We start from the raw sequence: 15,236 nt of genomic DNA on the forward strand, positions 1-15,236 counted from the left end.
CAAAACTACGGACGGCCAATTTGGAATCCGAGAAGATCGTTTCCGCGTCAGTGCTAGCTATGGCTAGCGGTGGTGGACGCGCGCGGGCGGCTGCGGGCCTCGGGGTCGGTAGTTACAAAATCTTCGGAAACAGCGGAAAAAGGGCAATGCTTTATCCATTGTGTCGAAACCACGGATTTTTGTATAACCACGGTTCTTCGTTGGATGTCAAGTAATGAAACTGTGAAAATAATGCAGCTGCTGGAGAGCGAGACAAGTGCCGCAACGTCGGTATATACATTCCTATACCGGCTTTCAACAGATATAGTCGCCACACTAATGCAATAATAGTACAGACACAATGCTAAGCACACGTGGGGCCAGTCGTCATGACTGACTGGTGTGCTGTGTAGCCTCGATAGGAAAAATAGTTACTTTTGGGTACTAAAGATGGAACTTCACTGCACGTGTTTCCAAGTTTCCTGCACTGTGGTTTTATTACTGCGTATTAATTCTGCGATTGCTGCAATTGATTTCTAGGCAGAATGTTTAAAAACACTTGATTATTTGCGACATCAGTCGCTTTCATTTCGTGTGTACACACCCCTGAGATAAGGCCTCGTAAAAAGATCGCAGTATTTATGAATAAATAAATTATAAAAATAAAATGAACAAAACGTCCCTAAACTGGACATCGAAATAGAAGAAAAAGAAGAAAAATAATCAATCGCAACGATCGCTCGGTGCAGAGAGTGTTAAATATTCGGATACAGAAGATAACGACGGAGCCGTAAGGTGAAAGCAGCGCAGCCTAACGGCAGACTTCTGTACTAGCGCCGATAACGGCTGCCTGTTGTCCTCTCCTTCAGAGGGGCACTGAAAAGCATAAAGAAGGCATTGTTCAGCCCCATAGTTCTTTTAAAATGAAGTTCGACGCCTAAGTAAAATTACCATCGTGAGAGCGAACAAAGAGCCTCCTTTCACATTAATCGCACTCGTATACAATCGTAAACGATCGAAACGCTGTAAACCCAGCGCAGGCTATTAAGTCTGTTGAACATCCTGCAATCTGATTCTTTTTTTTTGTACTACTTTTTCTCCGGTCACGATCTTTTCAAAGAGGAGCTGTAAAAGCGTTCTTAGTACGGGGTTGTTTTTGAGCTAGCAACTTCCGAACGATGCAGGATTCGCAACGCAGCTAAATTTGACACAGGACGCACACGCTCGCATCAGCGCATTTCATTCGTTGATGACGGATCGTAATCAAGCAGGCAAAACTGCATCTGTCCGTTCACGAGGCCAGAGCAGAGGCCAGCAGAGTTCCGAGCGTGAAATTTCTCGCAGTCGCATTGCTACAGGGCGCCACAGCACTTATTTAACCGCACTTGTTGAATGACCGAAGTTGCAAGTGGTCTGTCTCCGTGTGAAACGGGCGTCGTTTGGTGACTGCGACTTGTAACACCCAGTGAGTAATGTGATCTTCCTACTCTGGGGGCAATGTTTCGCAAGTCAATTTGAAGAATTCTTGAGATGTAGTACGTTGCACAGCCGTAACCTCCTTGATAAAACCCAGCGCATAAAGAAATCAAGCTGCGCGCATGAATGAAAAAAAAAAAACAGCCTCTGGTGATCTTAACAGACTCCGATGTCGTGCTTAGATCAAGTGCATCAACAAGAGTTGTCGGGCGAGTTGGTTGTCGACTTGCAAAGAGCACAGACCCAGAAAGATATATAGACACAACGGGCGCAAAAACGATTGCGCTCGTCGTGGTTATGTATCTTTTTTCGTTTCGTGTTTTTGAGCGCAATGTCTTTCGGTTTCACAAGGTGCGCTGTTTATCCAGAACACCGCGTGTGAGGGAACGGAATGCTTAATTTTTTTAGTGCAGAGCTGCCGTATCTAAGCCTTTTGGGAACATGCACGCGTACATGCATGCATATTGTGCTCGCATACACAAGTCATTGGCGCAGGCCCTTTTATGGTTTATGATTTATGGGGTTTAACGTCCCAAAGCAACTCAGGCTATGAGAGACGCCGTAGTGGAGGGCTCCGGAAATTTCGACCACCTGGGGTTTTTTAACGTGCACTGACATCGCACAGTACACGGGTCTCTAGAATTTCGCCTCCATCGAAATTCAACGAGGCCGGGATCGAACCCGCGTCTTTCGGGTCAGCAGCCAAGCACCAGAACCACCGAGCCACCGCGGCGGACCTTTTTGAATCATGAGAAACGTTTCCACAGCCTTGTGTTCTTCCCACTACTAACCTCACAGCAGTGCGCGTTGCGTTAACGCGTGTTGAATTAGCGGTCAACAACCTATCCAAAAGTAAGATTATGCGCTCTAAGACGTTTCGATTGACTAGAGCAAGGTATACACTGCTGACAGCGCCAGCCTGCGGTCTCAAGTGTTTGCCTTCTACCACGATAACGGGTCGGTCAAAACCCCGCCTAGACTCAGAGACGCCGCTCAAGAAATGCCGCTATTCAACAACAGCATAGGTTCCTAGAAGCTCACCGTCTCATGTTCCCACTGGCATAGCTTTTATATTTGTTTTTTTTTTTTCGTATATCACTGAAACCTCGCATCCTAATGCACAATTTGAAGGAGAGCTCGGTCAAGTACTTGCTTCACAAGTGGTGCTCCGCGCGATAGACATGTCGGTTCAACTTGAGGCTCCGATAAGATGACCTCCGTCGCTTGTTTATGTTACTTTATTTCTTTTTCGTCTTTCTTAAACGTGTCGCCCCTGAAGACGCTCGCTCTAAGGCGCAGAAATCTTGTTCATCGCGTAAAAGCTGCACGTGAGGCTAGCTGGCTGAAAAGGTTCCTTGCTGAACGGTAAGTGGAACTAGCATTGCTATTTTTCCCAAAGTAAGAATATTATGTCTGTTGGAAATGGAAGTAACTGCACCTTTCTGAGGAATATATTTGTTGTTTCTCAACATGATCTCCTCAAAAGGCTACCAACTTTTTCCACCGCGCTTTCATTATTTATGTCCAGTGAGGATCCGTAACGAAATACGTACGCACCGGCAATGGAGGTCGCACTTTCACTGGACGAGAATGTCTTCGCATGGCGACAGATTTTCACGTCATTAGCAAGAATAGATTACAAGTGGCCAAATAGAGAAAACAGGGAGGGGCGGCATACTGGTTTCAAGAACCTGTTCGAACCCCCCTTACAAAAATGGGAGTATACTGCGTCTCTGGCAAAGAGGCTTTACATAGCGGCTGCTTGGATAATATAGTTACGTTGTCAATTGAACTCTCCTTATTTCACCAACCGCCTTTACTCTCCGTGTTTTTGCACTCTTAGCAGGACAGCTGTAGTAGTGTTGTTATAATGAGTTTATGGACAATACAGGCAAACTACCTGCCCACCTGCATATCAGGAAGTCAAGGATAAACATGTGGCTTCTAGGCTTCTGTATTAAAACGACCTGAAGCCAAGTCATGGAGCCAAACCTAGCCACAAGTAGGGGTACTATTTTGCAGGACTTATTTTGTTGTTTAACTCCTTAATTTAGTCAGGAAATTGCTAAACGTCATCAATTACGGCACGCTAAGAATAATTATCGTTAAATGGCGAACTGCTTTTTTTTTCAATTCTGGAAGTTAATAGCCGTTTTATATAGTCTAGCGCTTGACTGAACCTTGTATTAACCGGGTGAATCATGTAATAACGTAACCGACAAAAGTCGAAGTATACGGTTGAGGGAAACATTCTGGAATAAGGCGGGTAATATGCAGGTCTTTGAATTTCGCGTAAGAACAGATCTATAGACCTGCTTAAGATTACCGTCAGTTCGCTTTAGCTAGTCGAGTCTTCTCTGTAAGATAGTGCACTCGAAACGAAGGCGCTCTGACGCGTTCCTGTCTGTTGCCGTTATCTCATTTTCTTCCCAGTCTCGTTCGTGTCGGGTTTCCCCCACGTGCCCTAAGACAGCTGCTGTTGACGTAATGTATGCCGTCCTCCCACCGTCCTGGTGCTGCCTTGTCACACGGGCGTTTCGAAGGCCCTAGAACCGATAGTCTATCGACTCAAAAGCGATGGAACGCTGCTAAATGGTCAATCTGAATGACCATCTTTAACGCCATATTTAACGAATAACATCTTTGTATATAAAGTTTGATTCTATCTGTACCCACCCCTTATGTAATACCCCCTAACTGGGGGTCTTTAAGGAAATAAAGTGATGTGATGTGATGTGATGTGATGTGATGTGATGTGATGTGATGTGATGTGATGTAATAGTCTATCGAGTCAACGGAGCTACGCGGAACTCTATCGAGATTTGGAGGGCATTCGAGCGTTGCGCAATGTTGCTAGCATTGCTTCGAACGGCGCCAATGCGCACTTTCGTGCATGATACATAAGCATGGACAAATATTATTTTCTCAAACTCTAATGCACGCAGTAAACTATTAGTCTGCACAATCATTTAAATATTGTATCGGTCTGGTTTAAAGCGCATTATTTTTATGCTCTCCATCGCAGAACCCGATCGGTCCAGATCGATTTCCGCCACAATGCGACAAACATGGCGGCGCTTTTCAAAGCCTGACCCCTCGCTTTGGACTGAATTCTCATTGTTGCTGCATCTTTCAGTCCGTTCATTGGTCATAAATGGGGCACTGGTGTTTCGCTTCGTCTCACCTTGCCTATAAGAAAACGTATGAGTGATAAATCTGCTTGTATTTTTTTTATTCAGAGTGGCGATTCTGCCGCTGCTAGGCTTAAGAGGAGAGTCGGCTTGTTGACAGTAATCGTTCCCGTCCTGACAACCAGATGGCGCCACTATAGGCTGAGTTTATTTTTGCGTCTGTGCTAGCTTTCGCTGAACTAAAAGTGCGAATGCGCCTGCGTTTAGCGTACGTAAGCATGCATACGCTAGTGGTACGTAGACCAATGCCAGAGGACTAAACGGATCCGAAATGGGGAATAGATCCTTTCAGACAACGGGACCTGGTTCGAACGCTCTTAATGCAACCCATGAGCATTTCATGTTTAGTCGACGGTGGGCAGGCTTTCAAGCTCCAATCTTTATCGCTGAACTTTGCATTAAAGCTTAGTCTGTGCGTACGACCTCAACACACGCCCTGTTGTGGTGGCCTAGTTGAGCACTATGATGTTCGGGTGCCTATACTTGGTAAAATATTCAATCGCTGCCCGAGCGGATGCATTTTGATGGAGGCGAAAAGCCAATATTGAGATTTTAGTGCGCGTTAAAGAACGCCAGTTGGTCGAAGTACGCACCTATGAGATAGAAACTAGTGGCTAACGAATAGGGTTCAGCTTAAGTTAAAGAGGACGCAGCGAGCTATGGAAAGAAAAATGGTAGGTGTGACGTTAAGATACCGGAAGCGGGCAGAGTGGATGAGGGAAGAAACGCGACTTGATGACAAGTCGAAGTCAAGAGGAAGAAATGGGCTTGGCCAGGGCATGTAATGCGAAGTCAAGATAGACGCTAGTCCTTAATCCAAGAGAAGGCAAGGGGCGGCAGAAAGAGATTCCAAGAGAAGCAGGGGGCGGCAGAAAGTTAGGTGGGTGGGTAAGATTAAGAAGTTTGCGGGGATACGGTGGCCGCAGCTGGAAGAGGACAGTGTTAATTGGATAGACTTGGGAGATGCATTTGCCCTGCAGTGGGCGTAGTCAAGCTGGTGATGACGATGATGACGATCATACCGAATTCCCCCTCAATTCATAGTTTTTGGCCCACAGTGCTGTTAATACGTCAATCAACCTACACAACTTCTCAATCAGACAGAAGAACCAGCATTTAAAATTCCAAAACCGTTAAGGCAACATTCGGACTCGAACTATAACTCATTTTGCTTGCCATTGGCATTCATGTTGTTTCGGGAACAACTACTGGCTGTTTAATTCCGTCTCGATCGTCTTAACAATGCACCGTAGCAATTCTCTAGGAAATGAACGCACGTCAATGTACGTGCTTCGCGCAGTGGCTGATGCACGTGCGCATGATTCTGCATGTCTGTTTGCCCCAGGGTCAAAGTCAGCGGAGCGGGCAGTGCGAGGCGGCGGCCGACCGTTACTTCTTCGACAAAAACAAACCATTCCTGCCATTTATCCTCGAAGACTTCCGTCGAGAACTCAGGATGTACCCGGATCGCTCTCTTCTCCTTCTAGCGGCGGGGCTGCTCACGTACACAGCGGGTAAGCTTAGCGTCTACTCATATTGTGTGTAGATGGCGCTAAATGTTATGCTTTGGGTCCATGGAGTAGGAAAAACTCAGGGGGGGCCCTCGCTATGCGAGCCGCGCGCCAAAAAGTCCGCCGGAAGTCACGCGCTTTCGCAAGGATTACTGGGAGTCTTAGACCGACGGCGCAGCCAATAGTAACACTGGACGCAGTGGCGTCGTCTGCTGCAATGCCTGCTGCGCATCCGCAAGCGCGCCGCAACGCGGACAAGTAGGGAGGGAGTAGGGGGAGCCGGCTTCAAAAAATGTGACGTGCCACCTCTCCCATGGAGGAAGGAAAGAACTCAGGAGAGGCGGTTACGACGCATTTTTTGAAGCCGGTTCCCCCTGCTCCCCTCCTACTTGGCCGCCTCTCGGCCCGCACGCGCATGCGCAGCAATGTAGCAGACGACGCCGCTGCGCCCAGCGTTACCATTGGCTGCGCCGTCGGCCAAAGACTCCCAGTAGTCCTTGCGAAAGCGCGCGACTTCCGGCACACTTTTTGACGTGCAGCTCGGATAGCGAGGGCCTCTCCTGAGTTCTTTCCTACCTCCATGTTTAGGTGCCTCGTTTCCAGTGCCGCTGCCCAGGGTAGCGATGCCGTTGTTTGACCAGGAGGCGCCATTTTGGGTCACAAACAGTGCGTTGGTTCATACGGAAACAATGATTCAAAATTTCATTCTGCAGCAGCTTTGGACCACAGCAGCTTTGGACGACCTCATTGCCCAAGAGTCAAAATACTGTCATTCAAAATCGTACTGTGGAGGCGCAGCGTAGATTCTTTACGCGAGAGCGGCGAAGTTTCCACCCTAGACTGCGACAGAAGGTACCGAGGCACCCACGTTCCTCAAGGCATAAAACCGCGTAGTGGACGTTGTGCCGACCCTCTACGGTGTCATCGTAACGGAATGTTTACAGAAGAGAAGGCGCAAAACAAACGACTAATTCCTTGAGCAAGCGCTAAAATTGGGTTCAGAGAGAACGATTTGTCTCTAGTGGTTCTAGCACACTAGAGAGGAGAATAAAGAGGGAGGGAGAGAGAAAGCGTCTGGCATCCCATTGTACACATCCTTAGATACGAAAGTGAAAAAAATATCATTTTTAAAGGTGATGGTTTGCTTAGTTTATGCCACAAACCTGAAACAAACGATCCTCACTGTCTGCCAGTGTGCTCGTTGTTGCATAAAGTTGGAGCCGATCAATGGCCGGATCTGGACTGACTCGTGTCTGGGCACGGGTTTCACTTTTGCTAGCAGCCTTTGTGTAGCTGCCAACTTTCTATTTTTCTCCGTCTCGGGTTTTAGAAAACATGTCAATGATTCTTAATAAAACCACAGCGATATTTTAGAACGATAGAGAAGAAATGTTTCGACCCTCATAAACAAGACGAATAAAAAATATGGGGGCTTGCTACGAATTCAGCCTCTACATTCTAGCACGGGGATCTCAGATCGCTTGCCAGCATTGGTGGGAGGGGTCTGAGACCCGCTGATTTTGAGCACTGTTTGTACTCCTTCCAGCAGCGCGATCTTGAGAACGTTGCAGAAATGATGTCAGTAGCCGCCATTCTTATTCTATTTTGAATCGCACACCATTAGTAAACCAATGTTTCTAGGCTATCACGCCGTATGCTTGTTCCGTATCAAAGCGGTACACTAACAAGCGGCGTTATCCGAACGGCAAATTTTCAAGCATTCGTGTCGATACCATGACGGTGCCGCGGTAGGCTAGCACATATTCTTATTTTATGCTCATTACCCACCTTGCTTGGGCTGGCATGGAAGCCAAAAAAAAGAAACAAAATACAGGAGTGCCACAGAGTAAAAGAGAAGAAACTTGCTGCCACGTGCAGTGAGAAAATTGCATGTTTCGGTGTGTATACGTATACCTTCATGCCTGAATGTGTCCGTCTCTCGCGCCAGTTTTGTGTCGCGCACAGGAATATCAGAACTGCACCTTAGAGAGACTCCGTGCCTGCGGTACCGACTTCCTTCTCTTCGGCAACACCACCAGCATTCCGGACACGCAGCGGATGCTTCAAGAGGCCTGCAAGTCAGTATAGTGCTCCTACCTTCCGATCATAATTTCGCTTCGGCGCCGATGTAGATCAACATCGAGTTGTGTCGTTTAACTATGCTTGTCTCTGCAACGTTTGGACTGCCACCACCTGCAGACCTCGTACACGAGTTTAACGGTGTCTGTAAGGTTAGAAGTAGTAGCTTTTCTTTTCACAGCGAAAGCTGTATATGACGCGTTTAGCCAAATCACAGCTTCGTCGCCGTCGTCGGTGTAGACTTACTCGTAAGTACAACACCCCAGCCCCCGCTCTTCCATGACATATCTACTCCCGCAAACGTGTAACGTTACCATAATAGATACTTTTGTCATAGCGCGTGCTGCGAGCCGCCACTGGGCATGCGCAGATCCCCTTGCGGAAATCCGGATGGCGCCACGTTCCCGTGAAGAGCGCCCGCGCGCCTTGAGCTTCTGGACCAATCAGCGCGTACGTAGTGGCGGGCTGCGGTAGGCTGCAAGCGGAGTTATAGCTGCACGCGCTGTGCTAAAGATATCTATTGTATTTTTCTGCCTCGGTTACGCTGTTACCGCGATCTAAGACAAAAAAAATTCTTGTTCATGCGAAAGGGTGTGGTGCTGGTTAGTGATTACACCGCTCAAAAAAATAAAAAAGAAAGAAAGGCACCACGTGCAGCGTCGCGTCTCCAGCGTTGCCTGTATATTTCTGACACTCCGTTATGGTGACTGGGTTGCACGCTTTCAGCCTCAAAGCTAGAGTGGCGGCATTTTTACTAAGCTATATACGTGCAATCAAATTGTACATGCAATAAAATGTGGACCCTTGCCAAAAGTTTGCAGGCCATATGGTGTGCTTTTTAGCCGTGAAGCGTCCACGCCTTATAGGCATTTTGGTCATTAGGTGATCTGATAAGACAGAGGAAGCGAGTAGAGTGGGTTAAGGAGAAGACGCCAGTTAATGACATCTATAGCCGAAATCGAGAGGAGTTGAGCATAGGCTGATGCAGATGATGATTGTCTTCAATGGTGCTATTAGGGCTTCGCTATGAGGCTGAAAAGCAGACCACGTCTACGAAGACTTTTGATCTAGGCTGTACGCACGCATCAAATGCCACATTGTCGCCTCCGTCGTTCCAGCAACTACACGTCGCAGATTGAGTGCACGCTGAAGTACATCGATGACTGCCTGGATGGCACGACGCGTGGAACCTGCCTGGTGGCCATAAAAGCCGCGGAGGAAGATTTTGAGGCCATATGCACCGTGGGCAACCGTCTTGAGAAGCGTGAGAACCCCTTGCACTCCTGATTGTTGGAATGACTTGGTGGTGGTGGTAGTAAAAAATTTATTTTGACGCAAAAAACAAATGTAACTCCTCAAGAGTGGGCTCCTACTTGTCCAAGAGTCCACGGGTCTGTGCTTCATGGAGACCTCTGTCCCCTAAAAATGTTTGGCCAGCTGGTTGACGAACTCGCAGAGCGGCCTCCCGTGAGGAAGGAGGTAGGTTGGGTATGGATGGGTACTGCCATGGGTTGGGGGCATTCCCACACGCAGTGTATGAGGGTGGCCTTAGCCGCAGCACGTGGTGAGCAGAGTGTGAGGGTCAAAGTAGGGTTGTAGCGATAAAGGAGGTAGGGTAAGATGTAGCAGTTTGTCTGCAGTTGCTGCTAAGCAACAATGTATTTTGAATCTAGTGTACGGTGAGGTGGTGGATGTTTTTGCAATGAGTGATAATTTGGCAGTATGTGAGTAGAGACCGCGAGGTTTGCTGCATAGGTTTGGGTGTCCGATTTTCCGGGGCCCGGAGGGATAGTTCTCCGTTCAGCGCATGAACGCGATGATTACCGGGGATCGAGGCATGCCCAGGAACCCATATGAGGGCCGTCTCTCGGGTAAGCGTCTGTCGTGATGAGAGAATGCGTCGGGCGTTTGGTGTGATAATGCTTTGCTGATATTGACGGCTCGCAGCTTGGGAGTCGGTGCAGATTTCGGTGATGTTGGAATCTTGTGCAGCGTTTATGAGCGATAAGGTGATGGCCACGCCCTCAGCGTCCGTGATGCTATTGGCGTGGAGTGTGGCTGCGGTCCCGATGGTGCCATCCTCGTAGGCGGCTACAGCGATGTAATAGCCTGGCAGGGTGCGTTAAGGCTTATCCACGTAGAGGATGTTGGGACTTCCTCTGTAGTGCTTAGTGTAGAATATCTGATGACATCGCCTTGTTTAGTAACTCAGGGTACGAATTGCAGAGCATGACCAAGGACCTAGATGGGCAAAGAGTGGCGGTATTTATTCAACAGTCTCGGAAGGGAACAGCAATTTACGATAGGCAGCGAAGCATTGGAAGCGATAAAGAAGCACATAAAGTTTGGTAAACCTTTCGATACCAAACATAACACGGAATAAATACTCCAACTTACGTTAGATAGCACCGCAGATCCGGACCACGAAAGTGAATTAAGTAGACGAATAAATATCGAGTGGAGTGAATTTGGCAGGCACTCTCAGGCCATGGACAGCAATCTACCAATATTTCTCGAGAGGAAAGTATGTAACAGCTGTATCTCGCCGGCATTCACATATGGGGCAGAAATGTGGAGGCTAATGAAAAGGGTTGGACTTAAATGAAGGACAACGCAGCGAGCTATGGAAAGGAAATGACAGGTGCAATGTTAAGAGAGAGGTAGAGAGCAAATTGGGTCAGGGAACAAACACGAATTTGACATCATGGTCGAAATCATAGAGATATGGGGCATGGGCAGGGCATGTAATGCGAACGCAAGGTAAGCAATGGACGTCAAGAGATAGCTAGCGTAGCAGGGGTGGCAGAAAGTTATGTGGGCGGATGAGATTATTATGTCAGCGAGGATAAGGGACATCCACAGCCGGCACAGGACAGGGTTAATTGGAGGGATATGGGAGATGCCTTTGTCCTGTAGTCGACTTAGGTTGATGAATACGATGATGAAATTGCGCTAGCCGCAACTTCGCTCCCCCCCCCCCCTTCCCGAGTGCACACCTGTGCCATCGCATAAGATAAGAAAATCTCGGGAAGGACTACTAGTTACGCGTTGTAGAATCATGGGATTGCCGAGCTCAGCTCACAAGGTGCACTATGCGCATATGAATGTTTATTATACAGGAACTATTCCCTCAAGTCACAGTGGCCCCCATTTTGACGTCCGTACAGCCCGGCGAAAGGCTATGGCACGTTTCTAATCGGCTTTTCTCCCATTCGTCCGGCATGCACCGCTGGACGTTGGACACCAAAATGGCGCCCACGATGTAACGTGAATACCCCACTAACCACAGTCGGGTGTGCTGGTTACAAGGGTAGTCTTCGCAGTAAGGACTTCATGCTGGCATTCAGCCTTATTGTAACTCCAGCAAGAGTAGCAAGTTATCGAACTCTCATAATTCGCTCTCACTCTCTCCTTCGTTCTTGTGTTCTCTCGAACAGTGTTCCTGGAGTCCGCGCCGTGCGCCAACATGGTCGGTCTACCCATCAACGCTTGCATTCGCAACCTGTACGTGAATCTCAAAAGGAGCCTGGACAAGGCACTTCCCAGTCAAACAGTTCCCTACGCCTGTTGGTGAGTGGAAACTAGTGACTAAAGTCTGGCTCCATCGAAGGGGGCTCTCTATAGTGATTCGGGCACAAATGGAGAGGGAAATGAAGAGGAAGAGGGAGAATGCGGCTGGCGCCCTGTTTTACACATCGTACAAAAGGGAGAAGTCTTTTTAAAGGTTTTATAGCGAAAGCTCTACTCCTTCAGTACAAAGCTGAAGGTCATGTGGCTCTGAAATTTGACCTTCAAACCTGGATGAGCGGGCGGTTGGCTCTGGCATCATGCCAAGTGGCTCGCCACAGCTGTGCGCATTGAGCCGACGGGGCTCAATCGTCTCGGAACTATTGAATAACATGAGTCGCTAGGCCTCGCCACAGCTGCTTACGCGGAGCCGACGGCAATCTCGCGACTGCCGGAAATCACGTGACACTCCGTTCGCGTATAAAATCGTGCGCTTACCTTAACCAGAGCTTTCGCTCCTCTTACTAGGTTCAGCCGGGTTAAACCACGGCTAATTTTTTTCCCTCAATTTATGAGACAAAACTGAAACAAGCGATCCTCATGCTCTACCAGTGCTGTACGGTATCCGACGTAAAACAGCCCACAGTGAAAAACAGCCTGTGCACTGCTGACGTAGCAGAAATGTTCCGCCCACCAATGACAAGAAGACTAGACAATGGTTACCTGCTTCGGATTCATGAAGTCTATACATTCCAGCGCGGAGGGTCTCAGCTTCCTTGCCAATGCTGATGGAAGGTCTGAGACCACCCAAGACCCCCCTGACTTTAAGACCTGAACTGTACAACAGCCAAGATAGCCGACTTTGCTAATAATAGAGCTCGCGACCGGTGCTTCATCAGGGTGGAGCTTCTTGCACGTGGCGCATTGGCAGTTAAAGTCACGACTTAATTAGTAGCCTTTTCCAGACTGCCAGTTCTAAATAACCATCTGCTGGAGCCAAATACCGCTCTGCATGTACCGAGGTTGCCATTGCATTTAAACGCAGCAGAAGGAGCCCTCTTTTCGGTACACTAGTGTACAAACGTATTGTTTTAATTTTAAGCACTCCTTTTTTTTTGCTCACTTCGCTCATTCCAACAAGAATTACTATTAACAACGCACAGCATTCAAAAGTAAACACAGTCCAACCTCGTTATAACGAAACGGTTTATAACGAAATAGAGGATATAACGAAGGAATGATGACTCCTATTGGAAGTTCGCTCAACACGGGCTATAACGAAGGAATAGCCGGGCCCCTTAAACTCCGTTTTAACGAAGTTCAACTTAATCTTTTTTTCTAAGAAGCTAAAACGATTTTCTAACTTAAGTGGGAGGGCAACAGTAATCGCGCAAACGTGGAACCCCCTAACCGTAGCTCGAGCACTTTGTCTTATCGACGCGTCATCGACGCCTTTCTTAGGATCTGCGCGAAAAACGAGTCGATGTGCGTGTTCGCTGCAACCGAACGTTCGTTCTACCCGAGATTCGGCACCATAGCCCCAATGTAAATCGTGACGGTCGCATCGTCACTGTTCATACTTGCGATTGTTCGTTATAAGTAGGCTCGGCTACACTCCTACGTCCCCAATGACCATCGCGCGATTTCCTTTATGAACATAATAAATTTAGAAAATATGAAAAGAAACTGCCAGTTTTCTTCTGCAATTCACGGACGCCCTGCCTAGCACGTGACGCCCCGTCCGCCACGACAGAGCACTGGGCACATATTCCAGCAACAGGTCAGAGCACGTAGCGTAAGCAGGCAAGAAAAAAAAGTGGTAGGGTTTTAACCTTGTCAAACCGAATAGAAGTGCGAAAGCACGTGTTTAGCCCGATTTGCTCATGGTTTTGCTTTGCTGGGCTGTCGGCACGCCTGGCGACGATATTTGACTCAGGTTACGATCTGATCTGGTCGTGCCGCAGATGGAAGTTGACGAAGACGGCGATGTGCCCCTTACAAAAAGTTTTAGACAGTCTATAGATTGTCTATAGACTTCTGTCTATAATGTCTATAGACTGCCTGTAGACAAATATTAGAGAACAGTCTATAGGCAATGCAAATGCCTAGGCAGTCGATAGACAATCTATAGATTTATGGCCATACACTTTTAGTAGACTTTTGTCTACAGACAGTATATATAGACTATGAATAGACAAAAATCAATATCTATAGGAAGTCAATAGAGTCAACAAGAAGTCTATAGACTGTCCATAGACCATTTTTATATAGGTGCAATGCACAGGGCGAGTGTGTGTTGGAGTTTAACACGAGAAGTGATCGGCTGCCGCGATAGCATAGTTCAATTGTGCAGTGGCCATCCAAGCTGTTCTGTCCGCTCCGCCGCCGGTTCGAATCGCAGACGCGCCACTATGCATTTTATTTATTTATTTAAGGTCCAAGTTTCAGCGATTCCTCGGCTTTTGCAGCTTTGGTAGTGAATCAGAGCTTTCGTTCTGAAACGCGCGCGTTTTCGGCATGCTCCTGATCTCCAACATGGCGGCAGCTGCCAAGTGATATGAAAAGGTTTGAAGTGGTGAATCCCTTTTCCGCATGCGCAGCTTCTACGGCGAGGTCATTGACTGCATCGATGCGGTGGTAGGTGGCTGCGAGGGCTCGTCGCCGGCCAGGCAGTTCCTCATGGATAGGATCGAGCACATCTTCGGCGACGCCCTGAGCGTGGTGTGCGGCACGTACACCAGAGGTTCGGCCAGTTGCGCCGCCCTGCCCGAACTGCCCCCGCTCGACCAGGGAGCCTCCGAGATCCACAACGCCGTCGAGTACACCATAAACGTCCTACGCAGACCAGCAAGCCGGGCCGACGCCACTCAGTAGTGCACTGCAGCGATCGGTGACACGAAGTGCGCCGATTTATACTCCATCTTAAAATAAACTTTGATCCACTCCCAATTAATACGCTGCTGCGATGACGTGTGTCACTTGTCTAAAGGGGCCCAAACACGCATTTTGCTGTTACTACTCCACCCCATGGCTTCACCCTGTTCCCAAGGGGACCTCTGTAATGCGTCACCACAGGGTGTACATACATGTTGGGTGTGCCCAGTGACTCTACACAATTCTTCGTGGCTGAGGCTCGCCCCGGCCAATATTGTCATTAGGCTGCAGGTAACGGCAGTTGTGAAACCTTCTGCAGTTATCAGATTTTTCGGTCAAAACCTGCGGGGGAAAAAAAAACTCGGGGAGCAGTCCCTGGATCCAGTCTACATAAAATGGACCATAAAACGATATTTGAAAAACTCGCCAGCGATCGGTATTCCACCACTCGTCACTGTATCGCAAAAAGTAGTAATGGTTTTTAACGTGTTTAAACCGAGCATACTTGTGAAAGCATGTGTTCAGCCCAAGGAGGTTGGCTCATGTTTTTGGTTTGCTATATGTCGCTGGCACATCTGGGGGTGATATTATAGTCGGATACAGCTTAAGTCTGCAGTGA

At 48.1% G+C, this 15,236-nt stretch overlaps 1 protein-coding gene across 1 annotated transcript; it reads left to right on the forward strand.

Annotated features, from left to right (window-relative positions):
* The first annotated feature begins 2,633 nt into the window (after positions 1-2,633).
* LOC149331947 (uncharacterized) lies at positions 2,634-14,696 on the forward strand. Its single transcript, XM_089555608.1, has 6 exons — positions 2,634-2,820; positions 5,992-6,160; positions 8,106-8,235; positions 9,355-9,500; positions 11,674-11,806; positions 14,344-14,696. The coding sequence occupies exons 2-6, from the start codon at positions 6,103-6,105 to the stop codon at positions 14,615-14,617; spliced, it is 741 nt and encodes a 246-aa protein (XP_089411734.1). The 5' UTR covers positions 2,634-2,820; positions 5,992-6,102; the 3' UTR covers positions 14,618-14,696.
* The last annotated feature ends 540 nt before the right edge of the window (positions 14,697-15,236 follow it).

This window comes from Amblyomma mixtum, chromosome 8, assembly GCF_055824585.1.
Source record: "Amblyomma mixtum isolate Tamu chromosome 8, ASM5582458v1, whole genome shotgun sequence".
NCBI lineage: Eukaryota > Metazoa > Arthropoda > Arachnida > Ixodida > Ixodidae > Amblyomma > Amblyomma mixtum.